At 42.2% G+C, this 22981-nt stretch overlaps 1 protein-coding gene across 2 annotated transcripts; it reads right to left on the reverse strand.

The window, feature by feature from the left end:
- Positions 1 to 217: 217 nt before the first annotated feature.
- Positions 218 to 21318, reverse strand: LOC311272915 (voltage-dependent calcium channel gamma-4 subunit-like). 2 transcript variants are annotated; one of them, XM_084379672.1, is made up of 6 exons: positions 21245 to 21318; positions 15070 to 15416; positions 10819 to 11070; positions 7335 to 7418; positions 5084 to 5224; positions 218 to 4737 (listed from the first exon to the last, which is right to left on the reverse strand). In XM_084379672.1, exons 2-6 carry the CDS (start codon positions 15098 to 15100, stop codon positions 3860 to 3862), a joined length of 1386 nt encoding a protein of 461 aa, XP_084235798.1. In that variant the 5' UTR covers positions 15101 to 15416; positions 21245 to 21318; the 3' UTR covers positions 218 to 3859. The 2 variants fall into 2 exon arrangements, with proteins under 2 accessions (XP_084235798.1, XP_084235799.1); XM_084379673.1 differs by lacking the exon at positions 21245 to 21318 and adding an exon at positions 15746 to 15827.
- Between the last annotated feature and the right edge of the window lie 1663 nt (positions 21319 to 22981).

Here is a 22981-nt window from a genome sequence, read left to right on the forward strand (position 1 = left end):
ATATATGTGTATATATACCTTATATTTTTTGTCTTTTCCAGTGAGGATCAGTATATTGTATTGCTTTCCCCTTTTCCTTACTGTTCTTGACATGTATCGGTCTGCTGTGAGTGGCAGTACACCAGTTTTCCATTTGAAGAGTTTCAGGTTTGACTCGTGTCAGTAGTCTAAGTGTTGGTAAAAAAAAGGAGCCGGTGACTTACACTGCCTTTAAAAAAAAGGGCTTTCACATCAAGGATATGAACTGAAAACAAAGGAACATAACGTCTTCTTTTGACCATGTTCTCACAAATACACTTTATAAAAGGTAGAACGCTGTTTAGTGATTTTGTAACAATATTGTCACGTTTTTCTGAGAAGCATGAGGCTGATTTATTTTTGTCGTACTTATTGTTTACCATGTAAAAACCACTGACACTACCAACACAGACCACATTTAGCCCACTGTCTCCCAGCAGTTAGGCTACTGACAGTATGTCACAGACAGGCGTGAAGCCTTTATAGCCCAAAGTTACAGGTGTAGGAACTCTGAAACAATATAACATTTAGAATACCTATACATACCACCACGAAAATAAATAGATTAATATAAATTCTATCGCCTACAGTTATACACTAGTCTGAACATTAAAAAACACTGATTATTAGGCTACGTTGGTAATGTTTAGAAATAAAAAACAACAAATAAAAACAAGAGCCTGCAAGGAAATGAGGACCAAATGATGATGGAAGAGCAAAGTCAGAGAGAGGAAACAATAAAAGCTGAAGCTGGAATAAAAACTACAAAAAAGGACAGAGTGAAGAACCATTACTGGGAAATATGACAGGAGGGAAACATTTAAAAAATCTGAAAATTAAAGGAAGAGAATAAATACATGAAAATATAAAAGAAAGAACAGTGCAATAATAACATTTATTGTAAAATACACATTAGAATAAAAAAAAGAAATCCAAGGACGGATCCAAAACCAAGACGGAGGAAAAAAATGCCACTTTTGCTTACTTAAGCAACTATCAATGTGCCCTTCAGGAAGGCACGTAGCCACCAGCTCAGTAACCAGCGGCAGACTGGTTTTACTGGGCGGCTGCCAGTGTGAATGGGCAGGTAAGGGTGAAGCAGGGCGTTACTGAAAAAAGAGCATGCACGCTCAGTCAACTCTCCCTGTACAAACACATTTAAGAAAAAATCATGAAGATGACGATGATCCGAGGATGAATTTACACGTTATCACCCTCTCGACTTTTGTGCACATGCTTTCCACGTGACACCACTGACTTTAGTGTACATAAGCAAGAGAAAGAAAATTCAAAAGTCCTCGAAAGAAATATAAAAAAATTACAAAAAGAAACAAATTTCCAAATGTATAAATACCCTGCAATAACCATTACGATCATAGAAACACCAGCAACATGATATTAATACTCAAGGAGTTACAATCTCGTGTAACCTAGAGATGATCACTCACTCCGAATGAAAAAGACAACCCAAAGATTACCATTTTACAGACATTATGTGCTTTTGTTGACGTGAATGGACCGATAATATACTCAATAATACATTTATTATTCTAGTTTGTGAAATAGGATATAGTTATAGCTAAAAGAGAGACGGAGAGAAAGGGGAACTGAAGCTAGCTGTTGTGCTCTTTTCTCTCTCCCTCCTCCTCCAACTCGTCGTCAACCAGGGTCGGGTTGAATTCGTTTTGCGAACGCAGCTGATTCAGAGTTCAGTAGATCAGTCCAATAGTCAGATTCAGGACGTGTGAAGAGTATAAGTCCAAAATGCTTTGCAGTACATCCATTACAGAATTTCTTCCTCCGTCGTTGAAAATATATTGTGCTCAAATACCAATTATCTCTACATATTCTATTCAGATAATTTACAGCCTCTTTAATACTAAATAATGTGCTTTAATTAGCGTTATTTTTCGAGAATAAGTGAGGAGCTTGGTTTGATAAAGTGGTTGATATACTGGAGTAATATATGGTTTTGATTTTTAGCTTTTGATCTAAGTCCTAACTAAAACTCCGCCCCCTGAGTGTTAACTGAATTGACCCTCGCCCCCTGTTGCCTGTGGTTGCAGCCCTTTGCAGGAACACCCAACGGATGACTGCTTTGAAGCCTTCGGTATCAAATCATCATCGTAAACAGTCATACGAACCCTGGAATCAATTTCAGTAAATAAACATCACGTAGAGTGTGTGAGAGTCCATCTTCACAAGTACTTTCATCGACCTCGAAGGCGCATTTAGCATCTTTTCTACTATCTGATGACACAAAATAAGCGTGATTCAAGATTACTGTTGATCAATACTGATAATTAAAGACATTTCTGAGATCCATTTTTCCAAAAAGCTCGATTATTGGCATTTTTTTTAGTTGCTGGCTTCTCAACTAATTTTTAAAGGTCATGATTGTGACGTATATCCGTTTTTTACGAACTGCAACTCCGTTTTCTTCTTGTCTACAGTAACATGACCTTTACCTCCAACTTTATTGATCACAGTGCTTTTCCATCCATTCATCACTTTGTACATCGTTAATAGCCGTTAATTTTCTGGCTAAAGGGTTTGATGAAAACTATTTGATTCTCACTAGCAGGCTTAAATAAAGTCCTGCAAAACTGAAATGCTGAACTTTTGATAATGCAATTCCTGTTGTTCAAGAAAACAAGAAAACAAGTGAGATTGTTCTGAAACAAAAAAAGAGCCGTCCTGTTCCATTTGGCCAGGATTCGGCAAACATTTCACACATTTGAACAATGACTCGAGGATCTGAACGTCAGATGAAGCTACTTGTTCAGATGGACATTTGTTGCAGTGTTTAACCAAACTGTGACAACCAGCAGTGGTGTAACGGAGGCGTACAGGGTGAAGCTTAAAGTCTATGCTGTTCTGGTGGAGAATGCCCATCTGTCACTGTAATTACCTTTGACACACAATAAAAAATAAATAGGCTCACAGTGTGTCAGCCTCCTCTGGTGTGTGTGTGTGTGTGTGTGTGTGTGCGTGTGTGTGTCAGTAGGTTAGATATGGCTGCGGTCATCATCTCAGGACCAGAGGTTACGTAGCTACTGTTGACCTACAATCGGCAGTCAACTTGTCACTGAGCAGCTTGTTACTTGGCTGAATGTACCCGTTTGTGGCTCTCTGTTCTTTTTTAAAATAGAAGTGAAACAGAGAATTGTGGCTTATACCATCCGGACACTTCAAATTTTGTTAGTTAGGATGTTCAAAAGTGTTGTATGGTCCAAACTGGACGTCTAGACGTCTGCGTTTATAACCAGATTCAGTTTTTAACGTGTATGTCTTGTGACTTACAAATCGAAAAACTCAAAGCTTTGTAGATTGTTCTTGCTAAAGTGAAGTTGCAGTTTAAATCTCTGTGGCAGCTGACAAAATGTGAAAGGAGAGAGTAAATAACTACTGAGCTCCCCTGCCTCCTCAGCAAGGCACTTACTGTATCCCCCCAACTGCTGCACAGGGAGACTGGTTTTACTGGGAAGCTCCCACTTGTGTGTTCATGGTTTTACCAAAGTGAAATGGAGTGATGCTAAAGTTAAAAGTTAAAAAATAAAAATCTGTTGTGCTGAAGCCTCCACTGCACCATTGCTGTATGATCAACTTAAAAAAGTCATGACCATTTTAAGGCAGGTGTCATGAATTTGTACGTCAGGTGTTTTATGACTGTTTATGATATTAGTAAATAGTTATGGCAGCTATACCCCAGGCTCAAGGACAGAGACCGTCGAAGTGTCACCCGCACATTTTCAGCCCTACTTCTCCTTCAACTCAGATTCATCTCTTATCTTTAACACTTTCTCTCTTTACCCGCCCTCCCTCCTCTCTGAGGTTGAGTTTAAACTGGCGTAGTTTTCCTGTTCAGTGTATCTGAGTTGCTATCCCTGTCCCTTTTGGCTGTCAGTCGGTCCAGGGTTCCCACGTTGCCCCTGTCCCTGTCCCTCTCCCTCTCCATGGTGGCTGTAGATATCGGAGCCGTCTGGGCCGGTGTGGCGGCCGCTGTGGAGGTGTTCAGCGGTGCTGAATTCTGGGCTACAGCCGCTGCTGCTGCCAAGTTGGACTTGGAGTGAGATGGGAGTGTACCGCTGCTTATCACCGCTCCTCCTCCTGCGCCTCCTCCTCCTCCTCCTCCTCCTCCGCCACTGCCGCTGGAATCTTTTGGGAAGTAGTTGTGGAGCTGGTACAGTGTGGCGCGGTCCACCGTGCCATAGAGAGGTGGGGCGCCGCCTCCCAGGCTGCCCAACTTGGAGTCCCTCGTCAGGGTGTACATGGAGATGTCGCCGCCTCCTCCGCTTCCACCGCTGCTGGTGTGGTGCGGGTTGGGAAGAGTGGCCACAGAGAACGGTGGAGCAGAGGGCGGCAGGCTGAAGGTCTTGGAGGCACCAATGGGCGAGGTCTCCTGTGAGTGTGGCGGGTCAGTGGAGCGTGAGCTGGAACGAGAGCGCCGTCTGAAACGGTAGCTGGGCAGTCGCAGCATGGCGTGTGTGGTACTCTTGAAGAGGTCGGTGCGAGAGCGGCAACGCAGCTCCTTGTTCTTCTCAATGTAGATGTTGACAGCGAGGACGCCCACCATCTCGGCCAGGATGAAGGACAGGCCGCCAAAGTAGAAGGACCAGCCGTAGGAGTAGTGCCACTTCTTGTCCTCATCTTTCTTCGGGGAGATGTCACTCAGTGCTGCTGAGATGTACACGATCACTCCGATGATGTTGCTGAGCCCTGAAGAAATATACAAGACTTCTACTGTAAGTGCTCCTCTGGGACAAATTAACCTGCAGCTTCATTAAATTGTTTTCCAGGCAGAGATATGGGAACTGTTTCCTTTCAATTATACAGTGAGGAGGCGGGCATAATATGAAAGTCAATCTGCATATCATACATAAGAACTTCTTATTATGCCTGTGCTTGACTGATGGATTCGAAACTAAAGTTGAAATAGCAGTTTAATGTTAGTTTTGAGTGGAAAAAGACAGATAGGAAGGACAAAGGCATGCATTAATGATGGCAAAGCGGCAGACAAACAGAGCTGAAATACTAAAGTAGATAGCACATGATGAAGTGTTACCTGCAGCTACGAAGAGGATCCCTCCACCGAGAATGATGTTCCTCTTGCTCTTGTAGAAGCCGCTGGAAGCAACGCAGATTCCACCCAGCAGCAGCAGTATGGCGCTGAGGATGGGGAAGATGCTCGAGGCTCGCACCACACCTGCAGACGAGGACAGAAATACATCATCTCGTGTACTGAACTGGTTTCTCAAGTTCGTCAACTTTCTCTGTTAAATATGACTAATTTGGTGCTTCTCATGTAGCACAATCAGTGAGGTTTGTTTTGAGGTTCAACGCCGTTTGAAGGTGCAAAGTTAGCAGCCTCGTGACACCCCTGGGAGAAAAAGTGTTACCAAGACGTGCTATAGCTGACACTACAACTTGGCTCTGGATCAGCAGCTATCTACAGTATTTATATAAGTTTACTACAAAATATTTAGCAGGCAGTGTCTCTTTGTCAAGACTGGGGAAATGACTAATAGAGATAGTTTGCCCTTGAGCTGTACCAGCCGATCCTGTATAAAAGTAGATCTCTGATATTTGTGACTGGAAAATCAACTGTACTGACTATAAGCAACAGCAGCATGTAACAAAAACATTAAATTAATTATGTATATCAGCAACAAAATGATAATTTACTCATCCTTATCTCCTGACTTTCAATAAGCAGATCAGCCATCGCTATCCAACAGCTCAGGACCTTCATTGTGACTGCACAAGGTTACATTACATCACCTAAAACCCGTCTCCATTATATTCCTCGCAGACACCTCGAACCTATAAGCAGTAGTGATAACGTAGAGAGACATTATAGGAGATTAAAATGCTGAGTAGCTCCGTCTCTGGCAGCGACACGTGGAATAGCAGAGCCTTGAAGTTTTCAAGGTGACTTCTGAAGCCGTGCTAGCTTTTGTTTGCCTCTGAAGGGAAGAGATAATGCTGTGATAAGCATATATTCTCAGATGCGTCTGCCAGATGTGTCAAACAGTGGTTGCAAATGATTCTCTGAATTTGTTTTTAAAAGGGAAAAGGGACTGTGTGGGTGGTGTTATGCATCTTCAACACAATTTATTGATTTTCTGATGTTAAGAAGAGAGCTGTGGGGGGGTTTGTAATATCTCTGGGTTCTCAGGTGACACACTCCTACTGTGTGTCTCAGCACTTTAATTAGTCAAGTATTATTATCTCCTCGAAATAATGGAATTTTTAGTCCCATTTTGTTTGTGAGTGTAGATCTGAAATGATTTGTCAATTAAGAGATATAATTCAGATACAATTCAGCCCAGTTGCCAGAGCAAAATGTCAGCCAAACCTGTTTCTGCAAACCACGGACACTTTAAATTTGTAGGTCTTATACATATAGTGTCAACATTTCTACAGTATGTGTCATATCACGTTCAGATTACATGTATATGAGCTGACTGTCAGGAGGAGGGGACGAGGGTGGCGTGCCAGCTAGGAGATTATGGTGGCGTGCCAGCCAGGTAAGATGGTTGACAAGGTTAATTTTTTCTTCTCAGCTGAAAGATACCGTGAGGCGTTTTAAAACATTTTCATTATTTTCTTATCGCAGTGACTCGAATTACAAACAATTTAGAGCATGTATCCTCTGATTGTCTACACCAACATGAGACAAATCCAAATGTTTATGCTGCCTTTGGAGAACTAAAAGCTTTCTTGTTCAGTCAAGGTTGCACAGCAAAGCAGACATGAAAATCTAAGAAAAAGATAGCATCTCAGCCTCCTTCGTGGAAATAGATATCTTTACGTAATGTATGGATGGAACATATACTTTGTAAACCAAATGGTTCAGGGGCTGTACGAACAGAATTTTCTATCACAATGGAGGCAGGATGTGAAACCTGAATCCTGAGCTGAAAATAATCCATTAGTGAAGGTTGTTCTTTCAATCCATCTGTGAAAAAAAAGCTTTCTGCACACCCCCAGACTCCCAACCCCATGCACCTGGGCATTTAAACACATACACACACTGTGCAGACACACAGGCACACACACACTTACACACACCTCCAGGAACGCTTTGCTTGAATCTGACATCCGTGTATTGATGTCCGCCCACCATCCCCTTCTGTCCTTTCTGTATCCGTGTGTGATGGAGACTGTAGTGTGTGTATGTGTGTTGTGTTCTGCTGAGATGTGTGTGTGAGCAGCATGTGTAGTACAGTTGAATGTGTGTGTGTGTGTGTGTGTGTGTGTGTGTGTGTGTGTGCAATCGCTCGTTCATTTGTAAGTGTGTGCGTGCCACTCACGCAGCAGATACTCTGCAGCATCTTGGTCGTAGTCTGCGTCGTCTGGGAAATGGTTGATCTGCGAACACACACCTCGCTTCAAGCCTGTAAAAAATAACAAAGAGGAAGAGGAGGAGAGAGTGAGTTCGATGGTAGAGAAGAGTAGAGGTCACAAGGAAGAGAGACTGTAATGCAGAAATGGTGAAAAGAGGAGAGAGATGAGCAGAATGAAGCAGAGAGAAAATGATGGGGGGACAAATATGGGAAGGACTACTAGTTATGGAAAAAAAATACAACAAAGGTGAGATAGGAAAGAAGAGTAGGAGTGATAGGAGATGGAGAAAGAGAAGGAGAAAGAGGATGTCGCGAGAGGTAGACAAGAAAACAGATGTAAAGACAAACAGTTAATCTGATGATTAGCAAGAACAAGAAAAAAGGACAATTGTAGAATTCATTATGATGTTTTGTCATAATTACCATGAGCCAATCAGAGCAATAGTTGATGAATAGCTGTCGACTAGAACCGAAATGACACATGTCAAATGCTGCCCCTCGACAGGAAGACCACACACCGAGCCGGACAACATAGTCCCATAACCCTTTATCATACGACACCAAACCCTAACATAGCAACAAGTATCTCCATTAGCATTATTCTCCACAAACAACACAGCAACAGCAAGAAAAGTGGAGAGGAAGTCAAGCTGCCATGGGAGCACAGAAGGATTTAACAAGCAGGGAGCGAGAGGAGATTATTCATCCATTTGATTTTAAAATGTATGTCTTGCAGATACGAGCAGGCGACAAGCTAGTGAATAATGTCAGCAGTTGGGCCAACACTCTATTGAAGTACAAAACAACTTTTCTCTAGAACAAAAGAGCATTTTCCAGGACAATCATGTGAGGTGTCACAACATGGCGTGCTGACGACCACCATTGCTAACTGGCGCCCGTGCGGGATTGTACATATAATAATGTATAATAATGGGGGCAAATGTTTTGATGCGTGCCGTTCGGCGGTGATGAATTTTGGCCAACCATAGTCATAGTTGAGACATCTCACTCCTTACCCCAAAAGTAAACCGCATGCACAGTATGTGCTATAACAGATATCAGAGAATCACAAAAGTCATTAGGATTCATCATCTTGGAGACATGTTGAGATAGTCAATCCTAATATCCAGGCTACTAGCAAAGCTTCAAAAAACCTTTTTAAATAATCATGATGGTGATGATGGAATTGATTGGATAAGAATGCTAATTATTAAATAATTATTATTAATTCCCGATTGACCGAATAGGAGTAAAGATCATCTCTTCATCTCAAATGCTACATTGTCTACCTCCTCTCCTCTATATGGGAATATACAGTATGTTGGCTTTTTTAATCCTCCACCATCTTCGATTACTGGACACTCTGAAAGCTTCAGCTCTGGAAGAACAGCAGCCTGCTTCTGTTTTTTTGTCTCGTAAATCAAAACAGAAACTGCATCTGAGCGCTTACATTTCTTATTGAGAGGGAATATTTGTTTACCTTGACAGCTATTTGTGCGTTTCACGGACAAAATAAACATCAAGCGGGAAGAAAGATCCCATGTTTCTCTTGTAATAAAATGAAAGACAAGAAAAAAAACAAAAAAAACATTAAAAAGAACATGAAGAGGACACTTCAGGCTCCCACACTTGTGCAAACAAAAGTCAGGGCAAGGTAACCTGCAGCAAAATCAGATCTTTTAAAGACAAGACTATGACATACATCTTGAATGGGATGAGGCAGAATTATTAATCTTAAACAGGACTGAGACTGGTTTAAAGAGGGGATAGAAATTCACATATTGACCCAGCAGACAGCAGATCAGGATTAAAGGGCAGAATATCTGCCTAAAAACTTGGATAATTCCTAAAAATGCAGCCAGGTGACAACAAAAGTCAATATTGTGCAACATCGAAACAAACAACAAGAGGTCTTTTCTTACGGAATAGGAAGCAAAACTTAACTATTAAACATGATGGAGTCATTCTGGATGAACAGATTTCTTTCCATGTCAGAGTTGATTGCACACAAAAACACAGACTTCCTGATGCTGTTCTCTTGTTTATCATAATTATACTAACGCCTCAAAATGAATGTGGTTTTATTACTAGCGTTAAAATACAGCGTATCACACCTTCAACTAAAATACAAGAACCTTCATAATAAATGGTTCTGAAAAACCTCATCCTGTGTGAGAGTGTTTATTGTGTATATGTATCTGTGTCCTCTCCTATTAAACCTGCTGTCAGCTGCAGCAACGCAGGAAAAAACTACTTAATCAGTCACAGAATGAGTCACCACTCATATCTGAGCTGTGGGGCATTATGATGAGCTTTATGTCGAACGCCTATGAGTGCATATATGTAAGTGTGTGTGTGTTTGTGCTTTAAAGTAAAAGAACAAGTGCAGCAGGGTAAAAAAATGAGCAAATCTCAGATCTATACATGTAAATCCTCTTATATGAACGGTGCAACGATGCCAAGACGTACCATAAAAGTCTCTTTCTCATTATCATGCTGACAGCATGTCATGACATCATAACGCATTATAAATGTAGCTAGCTAAAGTGCAGATATGTTTTCTATCTGCGTGGGGCCACTGCAGGTTTTAAGGTGTTTTTAGACATCGATATACATCCACTGCTCAGTGACATTGGTGTTCTGTGTTATGATTGGCTGCATCCGGGTGTAATGCTGCTAATGTGGCTTGTAGCTATATCTGGTCCTAACAATGACCTGAACCATAAAGTGATACGCGATAGACAGGATTACATTTTCTCATCAACATAACAAGGAAATGTTTTCAACTGACATATCTGTAAAGTCGCAAAAACATTGAAAATGAAGGAATCAGGAAAATGTTCACTGACAATGAATTTATAATATCCATTCTTGCAATACAATTTCTGTGGCTATGTGTAGACGCTTGCAGCACTTCATTAAGGTTAGGGAGAAAGCGGGGTCTGGTTAGGGAGAAAGCCGGGTTTGGTTAGGGAGAAAGCCAGGTCTGGTTAGGGAGAAAGCGGGGTCTGGTTAGGGAGAAAGCGGGGTCTGGTTAGGGAGAAAGCGGGGTCTGGTTAGGGAGAAAGTGGGGACTGGTTAGGGAGAAAGCCGGGTCTGGTTAGGGAGAAAGCGGGGTCTGGTAATGAAGCATGACCACAGCTTGCACTTGACCAATTATGGGACGACATGTGATAACTGACCTCATAAAAGTTTGAGAGGTTACAGAGCAGATCAGCAGAACGGACAAATAAACAAAAGTAGACCAATGAGATACTGGGTTGTGTTTGTGAGTAAGAGAACACCTATTTATGTCTGTTCTGATTACAGTGATGAGCACACTGACCTCAACAAGACCCTCCAGTGACCAGCGCATGACAAAAAACACACGCACACATGCAACCCTCAACCAAAGGCCTCAAACACACACCCACTTGCATGAACAATAATGTGGAAATAGAACCGGCTGTACCTTCCAGGCAGCAGATCCTCCAGAGGCCGGAGTGGGTGAGAGCCCCAGGGTCTTTCTTGTCCTTGTTGTTGGAGTCCTCCTGGGACGAGTTGGCCGTGCTGTTGCAGATGAAGGCTCGGGCGTACAGCCAGTAGTCTGTACCGATGGCCACAGTCATCAGGGCGAAGGCTGCGAACGCTCCCATGGTGGTCAGCAGCACCTGGATGCCCCGCTCACACCACACCAGCGCCGGGCGCGGAAGGAAACTGATATCTGACAAGATCACAGAAACCAAGATCATGTCTTCAGTACAGACCAGTGCGCGATAATACTTTAAACTAGTGACAGGAACAAGTATTGTCCTGTTTTCTTCTCATGATAATAATTATGTCTGATGCTGAAGAAAATGTCTAAACATGACAATAATCCTCCCGGAGCTGAAGTTAAGGTTTAAAGCTCAAGATGACTAAGAGCACTATTTACAGCTTCATCCAGTAGTAACTGACAGCAGATGAAGAGTGATGCAGTTATACCTAATCTGAACAAGTACAATCACAGGCTCATTTTTCACTTCCGTGTCAGTACACTGATGTGTACTCAGCCTGAGACACTGACTGTAGTGAGTGATCTCATTACACTTACGAGTTTGATCCTTTCCACATATTGACGAGAACAATAATATCAAAATCATGCTTTTGAATATAATTTGCGTTCTGATTTTTCAATATTTAGAATACTTATTTAACTTATTTTTATGGGCAGCTGCGTATAATTTTGTTGATTAACACAAAAACAGATATTGATTTTGTGTGGATGATGCACAAAGAGGAAGCTATTTACATATAAAACATTTAGACTAGCCAGTTACCTGGAGAAGGCATGGTAGATGACAAAAAATGCCCTTTGGGTCAAGTTAAACTGTAGATTTTTTAAAATGCACTTTTCACCGTAATATTCAAATATGTGTTTTTCTTTTTTCCCTGCGAGCAATTGTTGAAACAGTATTTTGTAATGTAATTTCTTTTGTGTATTTTTATTTACTTTTGCTGATATTTGTAAAAACATGACAAAAAAATGACATATGTTCTGTATCGCGATGGTGTCTTGTGTCATGTGAGATGGGCCTGATATTGGCATGACACAGAAATAAAAAAACTGACCAAGTAAGTAACTGTATCTTACTTTATTGCTACTATTGCTACTGTTATTGCACTGATGACGATATTCCTTTACATTTTCTTATTTTTTTTACTGTATTTTTTTTTGCAAACTCTGACACAAGAATTTCCTTGTTCTATCTTATCTTATTTTATCCTCACCACTGCTGATGACACTGTTGGCCCACGGGTTACTGATTGATTAAACTAAGTAAATACAAGGTTTATTTCAATAATCAGGCTAATGTGAAACCACAAGGTTTAAAAACGCCCTCAAAGGTTGAACAGCCATGAAATTAAAACTGAGATGCTCCAGATAATGCTGCTTTCTGCCCCGCTCACAATCCATGCATTGAATTGTCAAATATTTATGCATTAATAGCACTGCCGTCCCCCGTGGCCTGCTGTGGGTGACTGGTGGGAGCCGCTGATGGGGTCGAGTCTTTTTCCGTTGCATTCTGGCTGAGCACACTGGAGTGTTTTTTTAATCACAAAAACAGCGTAAACAGCCTGAAGCAGGATAGAAATGTTGGCAGCAGGCGGCCGGCAGAAGAACAAAATGCCGACCCCCCGCTGCATCTACAAAAAATGTAAAACATCAAATATTGTTGCAGGGGACGGACTGCTGGGAGACACGGAGGGGAAAATCCTCCTTTGTAATACTGTGAATGAGTTTTTTTCCCAAGAAAATTCAGATAAAGTAAGAACATTTCACAGATCAGTGGATTCTCTCAGCAGGTTTAGATTGTGACCTTCTTTTCCAGAAGAATCATTTTAAGAGGTGATAATATCAATCGAGCATGCTGATGTAGAAGATTCTTCGGGTGAATATGGATGCCGATAAGATCAACACGACGTCTTAAGCGGAAAAGACACCAAAGGGCAACTGCAGCGGAGCGAGAAAGGAAAGGGAAGTAGGGTACGGAGGTTCAGCTTAATAAAAACAGGAGGTAAAAGAGACGAGAGGGGAGTGGATGATGAGACGAGAAGAGACGATTGAAGAGGTAAAGGAAAGAAGGAGAGGAGAGATGTGAATTGAAGCTGAGAGGCGAGCAGTGAGAGGGAGGACAAGAGGGAAATTGAGATACAACACATCTGTTGTGCTTCAGGAAACATAAAGGAAACATCCAAGGAGCATGAGAGGGAGAGGAGGAAGGGTGGCTTCCACTCAACCATTTAGCTTTGAAGAAAGAAAAAAAAGAAATGGTGGACAAATGCTGGCATAAAGTGTTCTGGAAAACAACGGACTACAACTTTCTATTCATACGAGCACAGATGGAAGGTTAATGTAAACAATCGATCGCACAATATCAATCCCAGCATTGGCTTTTAAAACTATTTGGATAATTCAGACGGCCTGAGGGGTGTTTCCATGGCAACACAAATCCCACAATAACAGAGACCCACTGGTACTCTGACCCTGAACCTGACCCGAGCTGCTGGAATATTCATAAGGTAAGTCCCAAAAAGACTGCAGACGGACGGACATCGCTGTATAGGGTGGTACAGTAACGCCATTCCCAGTGGTAGCAGTACCACGGTGGAGGAAAAGTCAAAGTCAGGCAAAATAAACTAAACTTAAATGAACTGTGCAAAGGATGAGCATCAAAATTAACTTAACGTACCGGTGTGTGTCTGCAGAATGGTCCAATTCAGGTAAAATAATGAATTTTAATGTTGAATATTTACGGTTGATTCATTAATATGTAAGGAATTTCACATAACAGCTGTAAAAAATGTAGATTTTCAAATTGTATTTTGTCAAGATGACAATGTTTAGATTTAGGATTTGCTGAATTTGTCAAATCGTGTCAAATCAATTTTATTTATTGAGGTAAAATATGATTCCCAAATTTGTCTCAAAGGGTTTTTGAATCTGTACATCATATAACAACCTCTAAAATGTGTCGAAATAAAACGTTTTCATCATGTGAGCAGCAACAGGTGTCCACCATGCTCACACTGGATTGGTCAAAGCAGATTCACTGGCTACATTTGTAATTTTGCTAGTATTTGTTGAGCATATTGATGGGGGCCATGTGGTTAATTGCTTCCATCCATAACAAAATACAATACTAAACAAATACTATAACATATTAAGTCAGTTAAAGGGTTACTCGCCAATTTTAGGTCTCGGGGAGTACTGTGGCATATTTGAAAAAACAGTAGTATAAAGCCTTTTGTGGCTCCAGAGGACGCTGCATGCAATCTGATAAATCGCCTCCAGTGATGTCACACAGAGGCTAAGGTGCATTGTGGGTAATGTAGGTGCCAGGTTTGGAAATGGAAGAGGAATGTGTGGAATAAAAAACGTTATCTTTGGTTCTTCTGTTTTGTTTTTTACATATGCAGCAGTACTCCCAAAAACAAACCTGTAAACACACTTTACGATGTAAAATTGATGGAGTTACAAGTTAAATGTCAAGTTTCTGACCAGAAGCATCATTTTAGTAAACATGCAGAAAGTGTCCATTTAAATATAATACGTTCTACTTTTACTGAAGCTAGCAAAACTCAGATGCATCCGGCGTCGACAAAGTGGTGACACGACGCTTAGTGTCCTGATTGGTTCACCTCATCAACTGTCAAATGTATGGGACCCAATGAAACGAGGCTGCTTTTTGCATAAGACAAAAAAATAAATAATAAATAATAATCTGTTGTCCAGAGCCACAGTGCATGCAAAGACAACATAATAACATTTCAAGTTTCGAGTCAGATGATTTCGGTGTTGCAGCTGTTTCAGTTGTTCTTTACAGCGTGTTCCCTGCATGTTCCCAACTGTTTTTGTGTCAGCGCTCGCTCATTCATCAGACGTTTAGCTTGGTTACACAAATGCCAGCGCAGATTAATCACAACCACTTCTGAATCCAGACCTCTGTACACACCCCACTGTGTGTGTGTGTGTGTTGATGTGTGTGTGTGGCATCCTGAATGATTATGTTTGTCCACGCTTGTTTGTGTGTTTAAATGTTGCTTGATTATCTACGTACGTGTCTGTACGTGTCATCTATGTGTGTTTGCATACACATGTGCATCTGGTTGTCAGTGTGTGCACGTAGGCTTGTGTGTGTGTGTGTGTGTGTGTGTGTACGTGTCAGAGTGTGAGTGTTACCTGAGGGCATGTTTCTGCCTTTCGCCTCCATCTCCTCTCCCCCCCGCTGCTGCTGCTGCTGCTGCTGCTGCTGTTCTTCTTCTTCGTCGGTGAAGAGCGCTCCGTAGCCCCGGTCCGAGCCGCCTCCATCCACCGTTTATCCTACTTTCTCTCTCCTTCCCTCACTCCTCAGCCTCTCCCTCTTTTCTTAGCCCTTCTTCTTCTTCCTTTCTTCTTCTTCCTTTCTTCTTCTTCTTCTTCTCCTCTCTTTACCTTGAGCGCTCCTTCTCTCCTTTTCCAGCGAGCGGGGGATGCTTCACTTGGCGTCCTCTCCTCTCATTGAATTGTCATGGCAGTCATCTTAGCAACTGAGAGAGGGAAGAAAAGCAGGGTGGGGGGGGGGGGGTAAAGAGCAGATGAGAGAGAGTGAGAGGAAAAGACAGAAAAGGAGGGAGAGAAGCAAAAGGACAAGGAGAAGATGAGGGAGAGAGAAGGGAAAGAGTGAGAAGATAGAGGAGGAGGTGGTGGAGGGGTGAAAGGATGGATTCGATTAACGAACGTGACATGAGTCTTGAAACCGGGGGACGCTCCTGTACGGAAGCATCTCCCAAACAAACATGTTTTCTATATGAGAATGATGATATGTGACTGAAACAAACAAGCAAACAAACAAACAAGCAAACAAACATCCAAAAACCTGATGCTGACGGCTAGAAAACGAGCCCCCCCCCCGTCAAACAAGAGAAGCTGGGTTGCTTCTACACAGAGAGAGAGATATAAAGCAATAGAAAAGAACAGGCGATGCGAGAGAGCGTGCTCTATTCCATCGCCATGGCAACAGTGAATTCAGAAGTCTATGGTGAAGCTGGCGAGCGTGTATGTGTGTGCGTGTACGTGTTTGTGTGTGTGTGTGTGTGTGTGTCGGAGGAGTGAAGGGATGGATGTAACAGCTGAGAGGATTTTGTTGAGATTAAAAAAAAAAAAGTGTGTGAATTCCTTCGGTGTGCAGAGGAGCCTGGATGTCATGCGTGACGGACGCACACACACACACACACACACACACACACACACACACACACACACACACATGTTTATGTTGCGCACATGCAGGGTTGTGTGTGGTGCGTGAAGAATGAACATTCACAGTCAGATGACAGACGTGTGAGTCATTAGCACCGCGGTGACGGCGTCTCGTCATGTTTCATCCGTCCAACTTTTTTTTCGGTGAGACGGTTTTTCACGTGCACAATGCAGATTTCGTCAAAGCCGGAGTGAAGCCGCGGCGCGTTGGGGATGCGATGCCTGGCTCGAGGGGCATTTCAGCAGAGCAGCTGCTTTCCTGCTTGAACTCTCATGCTCTCCATTGGAACAGGCAGAGAGTTCCTGAAGAGAAAATCCCCGACAGCACCGACGCAGGGTCAGGTTTTTTCTCTTTTTTTTGGAAAGCTGTTGCCAAAAACTGAAGGGCACCCAAAAATCCACATGAAAGGCATCCGCAGCAACACAGCAGGGGATCCTAAGTGTTTTTTTTCCTACGTCAACAGCACATCTAGAGGCGTATCTGACCACAAACTCCCAGTTGGAGACTCAAAAGAGAAACACTCAAATGCCTAAATATGTGTTGCAGGATCGTCTCATTAAGGTATCAAAAACCACAGTTCTGTCAGATCTGTCTGCATCTCAAACAGACACAGAGGGTTTCCTTTAGTTACTCTGAAGTAACTGTAAGTAGAGGTGAACCTGAGATGACTGGAGCGACTGCTTCACCCCAAAAGTTATACAGAGGGAGAAAGCCCCACGAGAGGTGGAAGTCTGGGTTGGTTGAGTGGGAGTTCATACACCGGACGTTCACCCAGGAAAACCAAGATATTTACATTTAGCGGACAAAGGATGCACACAGTCCGATGTATGCAGCATACTTGTCCGAAGGGATAATGGCGGTGGGGTTACTGCAGCCAGTAGTTCAACAGTTGTACGTGTGAAACCACTGGATATTAGGGATACCTCGGGACAATTTCCAGCAAACATGATCTTTTCCGAACCCTAACCAAGTGGGTTTTGTGCCTTTGCCTAACCGGGCGATAAGCACAGCATAGTCACAACGTAAAAACGGAAATTCAGAAACGTACATTGCCCACATTTATTCTGCCGACTGGGTTGAGACATACTGACACACTGACCAAAGACTGATGGGATGAGAAACCTGAAAGGACCGGACAGTGACAGTTGATAATTTGGGCCTGGCCCCAGTTGGGTTCTGGGTTGGGTCTTGGTTCCTTTCGAACCACGAGGACCCCAGAGGACCTCTAGTCTGTACTGTTGGTGGAAGATCATCACCAAGAAAGGTGTGACATCAGGAATCATTCTCTGCCAGTCCACTTTTGATGAAATATCAACACTGACGCTGCTGTAGGCAAAGATTTGAGATTCAAACTGTTTCAACCAGAACTGCTTTGGATGCAAAAACAGATTCAGACTTTAAAACAATATTTGGTCAACAGACAAATCCAGTATCACCAAAACTGACTTTGATGCCAGACAGTTATTCTGTGAGCAGATGTGTCACTTCTCTTCTCATTCTGGAGAGAAAACTCTTTAATTTCTCTATTTTTCAATCAAAGCATGCTCAGCTCATCAGTCTAAATCACAAACCGAGGCTTGCAACAGAAAAGAGGCTCCCATCTCACCACTTCCAATGAGACCAGGCAGATTCGGCTGTTGTGAAGTCACTTACGCTTCCTGTTAGTGAATCAAAATTACAGGCAGAAATCAAAGCTTTTCATGGCAGCAAGTGAGCGAGGAGTCCATCCAGAGAAAAACTGTACACACCAGCGCTGGCTCAAACTCTTCAACACCTCCACCCCCACCAGAAAATAATAAGAAGACATTTAATGTGTCTCTGCAGGAGTTCTGGCCGATGAAAACCCTTGAAACTTTCTAAAAAGTCCTCGTGAAAGTACCGAGTGTGAGTGTGAAGTTTGCTCACGCAGCATTTAGACATATCCTTTTATTTGGGACCCGTAGAGAGAGCGGAGAAAGCACTGACGTCACTCTCAAGTTTCTAAAGAGGAAGTTTGAAGATTAAATTAAGTTTCCTGCTTGAGGATGAGTCTCAAGCTGAAACTCTCGTCAATTAAACAAACTTTTCCACAATCGGCCCAATTGCAGGAATAAAATGTCGGCATTTTATGCTTCTGCAAACCACAGATACAGTCAGATTTGTACGTGTCATTGTACCATATCAACATGCATGTATATGAGCTGACTTTCTTGTAATGGATGTTTTTTTTAACGAGATGTCAGGACATTCCCGGCCATGTTTGCGGCGACAGAACCATGTATTTAAAGCCAAAACATGATGTTTTCCTGACCCTAACCAAGTGGTTCTGGTGCCTTAAACCTAAACAGTCCATAAGCACAGCGATGACACGACATAAAACTAAAAACTGAACGGAAAGAAACTTTTAAAGTTGCAACAAAAAGAAATGTAAAGTTTTACACTGACATGGATGTTTGTGCCACCATCAGATACATATTTAGATTTCAGTTATATCTTATATTTCATTTCTAAACTTAACTGCAGAGTTTTTTTCCACAATATTTTAAGACCCATATACGTGCCTGTGTCTACAGTACAGACTGCTGCAAGCCCTGTCAGACTGGTGCTGAAAGCTGAGGAGGCTAATGGCTGACTTGTTTTGAGAAATATCCAAATCAGGGAATGTTGAAAATATTGAACTTTGTAAGGCATCATTGATTTATGGTATTTTAAATGTATCATGCAGCTGCACAGAGAAAAATCTCTCAACATGTTGCAGGAATACTTTAAATTAATAAGCCTGCATCTGGACTTGCATGAAGAATTGGGGCAGTTAATTGCAGGAAGTCTCTATTACATCAAACTAATCAATTAAAAAGAGTTGAATGAGCTATTGGAAAATATTTTTGATGTTGTCATTCAAAAGGGAAATTCTCAGTTGTGTCAACACAGTCATACAATCTGAGTTTAATTGGATGGCCCATCTAGTGGTGATTAGAGGAACTGCAGCTGGCAACAGTTCAGTATTACACTCAGCATTCATCTGATTGCTGCTTTTTAGGACCCCTCGAGCGCCCCGAGGACCCCCGAGGGAGGCTGTAATTAGTGACAACGAACCAAACAAAACCAGGGACTCAGACGTTGTTATTTTTGTGCTCAAAACTCCTAAAATAAATCTGCTTTTTTTCAGGCTGACGGTGTGGATTATGAGGGAGGCTCCTGCAGCACAACATGGAAACAAACACATGCTCGAAGGAGGTTGGCCGGCGGCGGCACAGATGCAACGCAGAAAATAAAAAGTTCAAGGACAAATCAGCCATGCTCAGCATCATGAATGCAGCGACGGTATGAATCCTGCCGTGAATACAGAGCAGCAGCAGAACATGGACGTGGTGGAGGAGCTGCTCGGGCTTGATTATAATGTACCACAGTGGTGAGCCACCATCAGAACCAGGTCTCCGGAGAGACCAGAGGCCCGATGGGGGTGAATGTTCCTGTGTATGTGTCTGTGTGTTTTTAGACTATACAATGATGCAGTTAATTGAGAAATAGTAAAGGATTTTATGGGGTACATGAGGTTTTACATGAATATTGTGTTACATACACACATTTTTTTGCAGTGATCCCTTACGTGTGGTTACCATACACTGTACAAAACATGTAATATTCTGTATTTTCCCCTGTTTGCTTCCTGTATTTTTTTTACTAAATAATATATAGATAACATTTTTAATCAATCAATAAAATCTTTTTTACTGAATTTTTGTTTTTCCACATAAAAATACTGACACATAATTATCATCATTTCATAGATTAAACATTCACATTGAAGTTTGATTCTGTAATGACGTTAAAATTAGCAGTGAAGAGGTTTTGGTTGTGTAGTTTTACATAGATTTTTTCAAAAGAATGAATAAATGTGTTTTTATAAACTTTTTAGTCATGTTTTTCCTCAACTGCAATGAAAATCAGATGTTTCATTGATGGTGTACCATTTAATTACAATTTGGCATCTATCTGTAATTTCATAGTTTTTACATATTTAAATATTCTTAATTACTCATTAAAGACAAAAAATGAACAACATCTTGTGTATAATTGAAGCTAAAAAAAACATTACTGCGTGTACTGTGCTGCTCCAGCTCCCATCTTTCTTCACAGTGTACACTTGTAGCGAACACATGTAACAGAGGCCAGATATGTTACAGTTTAACAACGACGCACTGAAAGAGTAAACTTCACTGAGAGTGTAATAATAATAAATCACCCCAAGCTTCTTTTTCTGCATTATAATCTCTAATAAAGTTCTCATACTGATACTGTATATCTGTGACAGACCAAGAATATAGGCTTATATTTTTATATATAGTATATCAATGACCCGTCTTCCTCTTTTGGAGTTATTTGGCTGTTTGTTCACAAGATTATTATGTTGCAGGGAATAAATTCAACTTTTTTCATGTTGCTGTTATGTGTCAAAGATAATGATGTTGTGCACAAACTCCAGCTGGAGCAAAGTGACACTGGACACTCAGGATCAGGATCAGCATCAGGATCAAGTTGCCTCCTTCACTCATATTCAACAGTCAGACAGAGAAATCTAAATCCAGACTCCAGCTGGAGCCCACACTCTCACTCTGTACATCCCCGCCTGCACATCCTACACATACTATAACAAAGACTGTTCTCTGACAGAGGACAGAACAAATGAGGCACAGCCGTCAACCTGATGCATCACGTCATCTTTTAAAAGAAATGCATGGATACAGGCTGAACATGTGTCTTTAGGGAGGGTGACCCTGAAGGATGTCTCCATCTCCTGTTACAAAACATCTTCATTAACTGTTTTAAATTTTCACACATATTTCAGCTCCTCTTACCCAGCACACACACACACACACACACACACACACACGCACTGTCTTCTCCTGGTCGTTAAACAGTTTTAATAAACACAATCGGTGCGCGCTCGTTCCCAGATGATCATTTTCAAGAGTACAGTGTGTTCATGTGCATGTGCTGCGCGCCTCTCCGGCTCTCAGCATGCGTACACCGGTCTCGACTGATGCGCTGTCATGTCATGCACGCACGGAAACACGATAATTGGTCATATTTGCCGATCGGTTCGATGAAGGTATCGATCAGTTGTGAGCTTACCTTTGCAGGAGGAACTTTTGCAGCCGGTGCTGATGCAGGTGGCGGCGACACAGAGAGAGAGGGAGGGAGGGAGGGAGGGAGAGTGTGTGTGAGAGAGAGAGAGAGAGAGAGAGAGAGAGGGAGAGAGAGAGAGAGAGAGAGGGAGGATGTATGTGTTTTTGTGCGCATGTGTGTGTTTGTGTTGAAGAATGGTTTAAAAGCATCTACTTGTTGTTGTTGTTGTGTTGTTGTGTTGATGTGATCACAGATGGGACAGAAAGACATGTTGTAGTTTTTCATCCTCTCAGGTGAAGATGAGGTGTGCAGGCTGCAGGCTGCAGGGAAACAGGTGCTTCTTATTAACACGAGCTGCAGACAGAAGTGTGACCGGATCGTTCTAACGTCTTCAGGCAGCTCGCTCAAAGTCCACGTCTAAATGTGTCTCGGGTTTCTAAATGTGGAAATCAGAACACAAACAGCAGGAGGGCTGCTGAAGATTTTCTGGGTCCCCCGACAAACTTGTAACCTGCTGCTCCAAAACATCTGGCGTGCTGCTGATCTCCTGGTGCCCAATCATCCAGACCACACACTTTTTAATCCATTTGAGATGTGAAATCAAGACAAAATCTGTGAAAATGTACTTTGCAGTTTGATGTCATTGGCTTGGTTTTGTTATTCTTGCACTTCTGTCCTCTAAACTATCCAGGTGTCTTCGGTTGAAGTGTTGATGCCGTGCAAACATTACAGCCTGTGGTGTTGCAGCATGTGGGACCTCTTTCTGCAAGTCTTTCCAACTCTAAAACAAAAACACACAATGAAGCAGCCGGGGGACTGACAAATAACTTGGGCTTGTTCAGTCATATCTCCAACATCACGGTGTGCAGACTGGGCACAGGCATGCTTAGGGCCTCCTTGCCAGTAGGGGGCGCAGACAGAAGAGAGAAGACACGAACTGTCCAATGTCTCATATTGGGAATCATGTAAATGTTTCTCGTGGACAAAACAACATATTGCATCATTCATCCCACCTCTGTTATGAAAGAGAGGTGACGAAGACAAAGAGTCGGCTTCTTTTTTAAAAAAAAAAATCCTCTTCACAATCAAGGTGAGGATGAAGCACAGTGGGGTAAAAGTCAGAAGTAGGCAGGAGTGTCTAATATTTAAGTGTGTGTCTGCGGGGGGCTGATGATCACTGAGGGATGCGGAGGCAGGTGCTGGGGTTGCATCTTTAAAAACAGCAACAACAACAAAAACTTTTATGGATTTGGGGCTCACAAATTCAGATTCAAGGATATTAAATGTTAAAATGTGTCGGACGTAAGCACAAAAGTTTTTGGCTGTCACATATTTCATTCTATCTGATAAAGATCAGATGAATATTGAATTGGACTCTGGAAGCTGGAAGGTGATCAGATGCAATGTGACATCATGTGTGTGTAACTGTTTAATGCCTCCGTCAGGTACACACTGTTGTGATTCTCTCTGCCGGCTTCAGAGGCAAAGAAACGAGACGGCGAGGCCAGAAGGGAAGAATAAAGGCCGGAGAGAAGAATGAGTGCAGGAAGGAGAACAGACAGGTAGAACAAGACAGCCTTTACAGGTTTAATAAGGAACAGTGAGGGAGCCAAACTAAGACGGATAGTCAATATGGATCAGAAGGCTGCCAGGGGACGGGCGGAGTAGAGACGTTTGTGTATGTGTGTGTGTGTGTGTGTGGTGGGGGCTATACACAGGAGGGGAGCCAGAGTAATAAAGACA

This window comes from Pagrus pagrus (assembly GCF_965226575.1).
Source record: "Pagrus pagrus genome assembly, chromosome: 17".
Lineage (NCBI taxonomy): Eukaryota > Metazoa > Chordata > Actinopteri > Spariformes > Sparidae > Pagrus > Pagrus pagrus.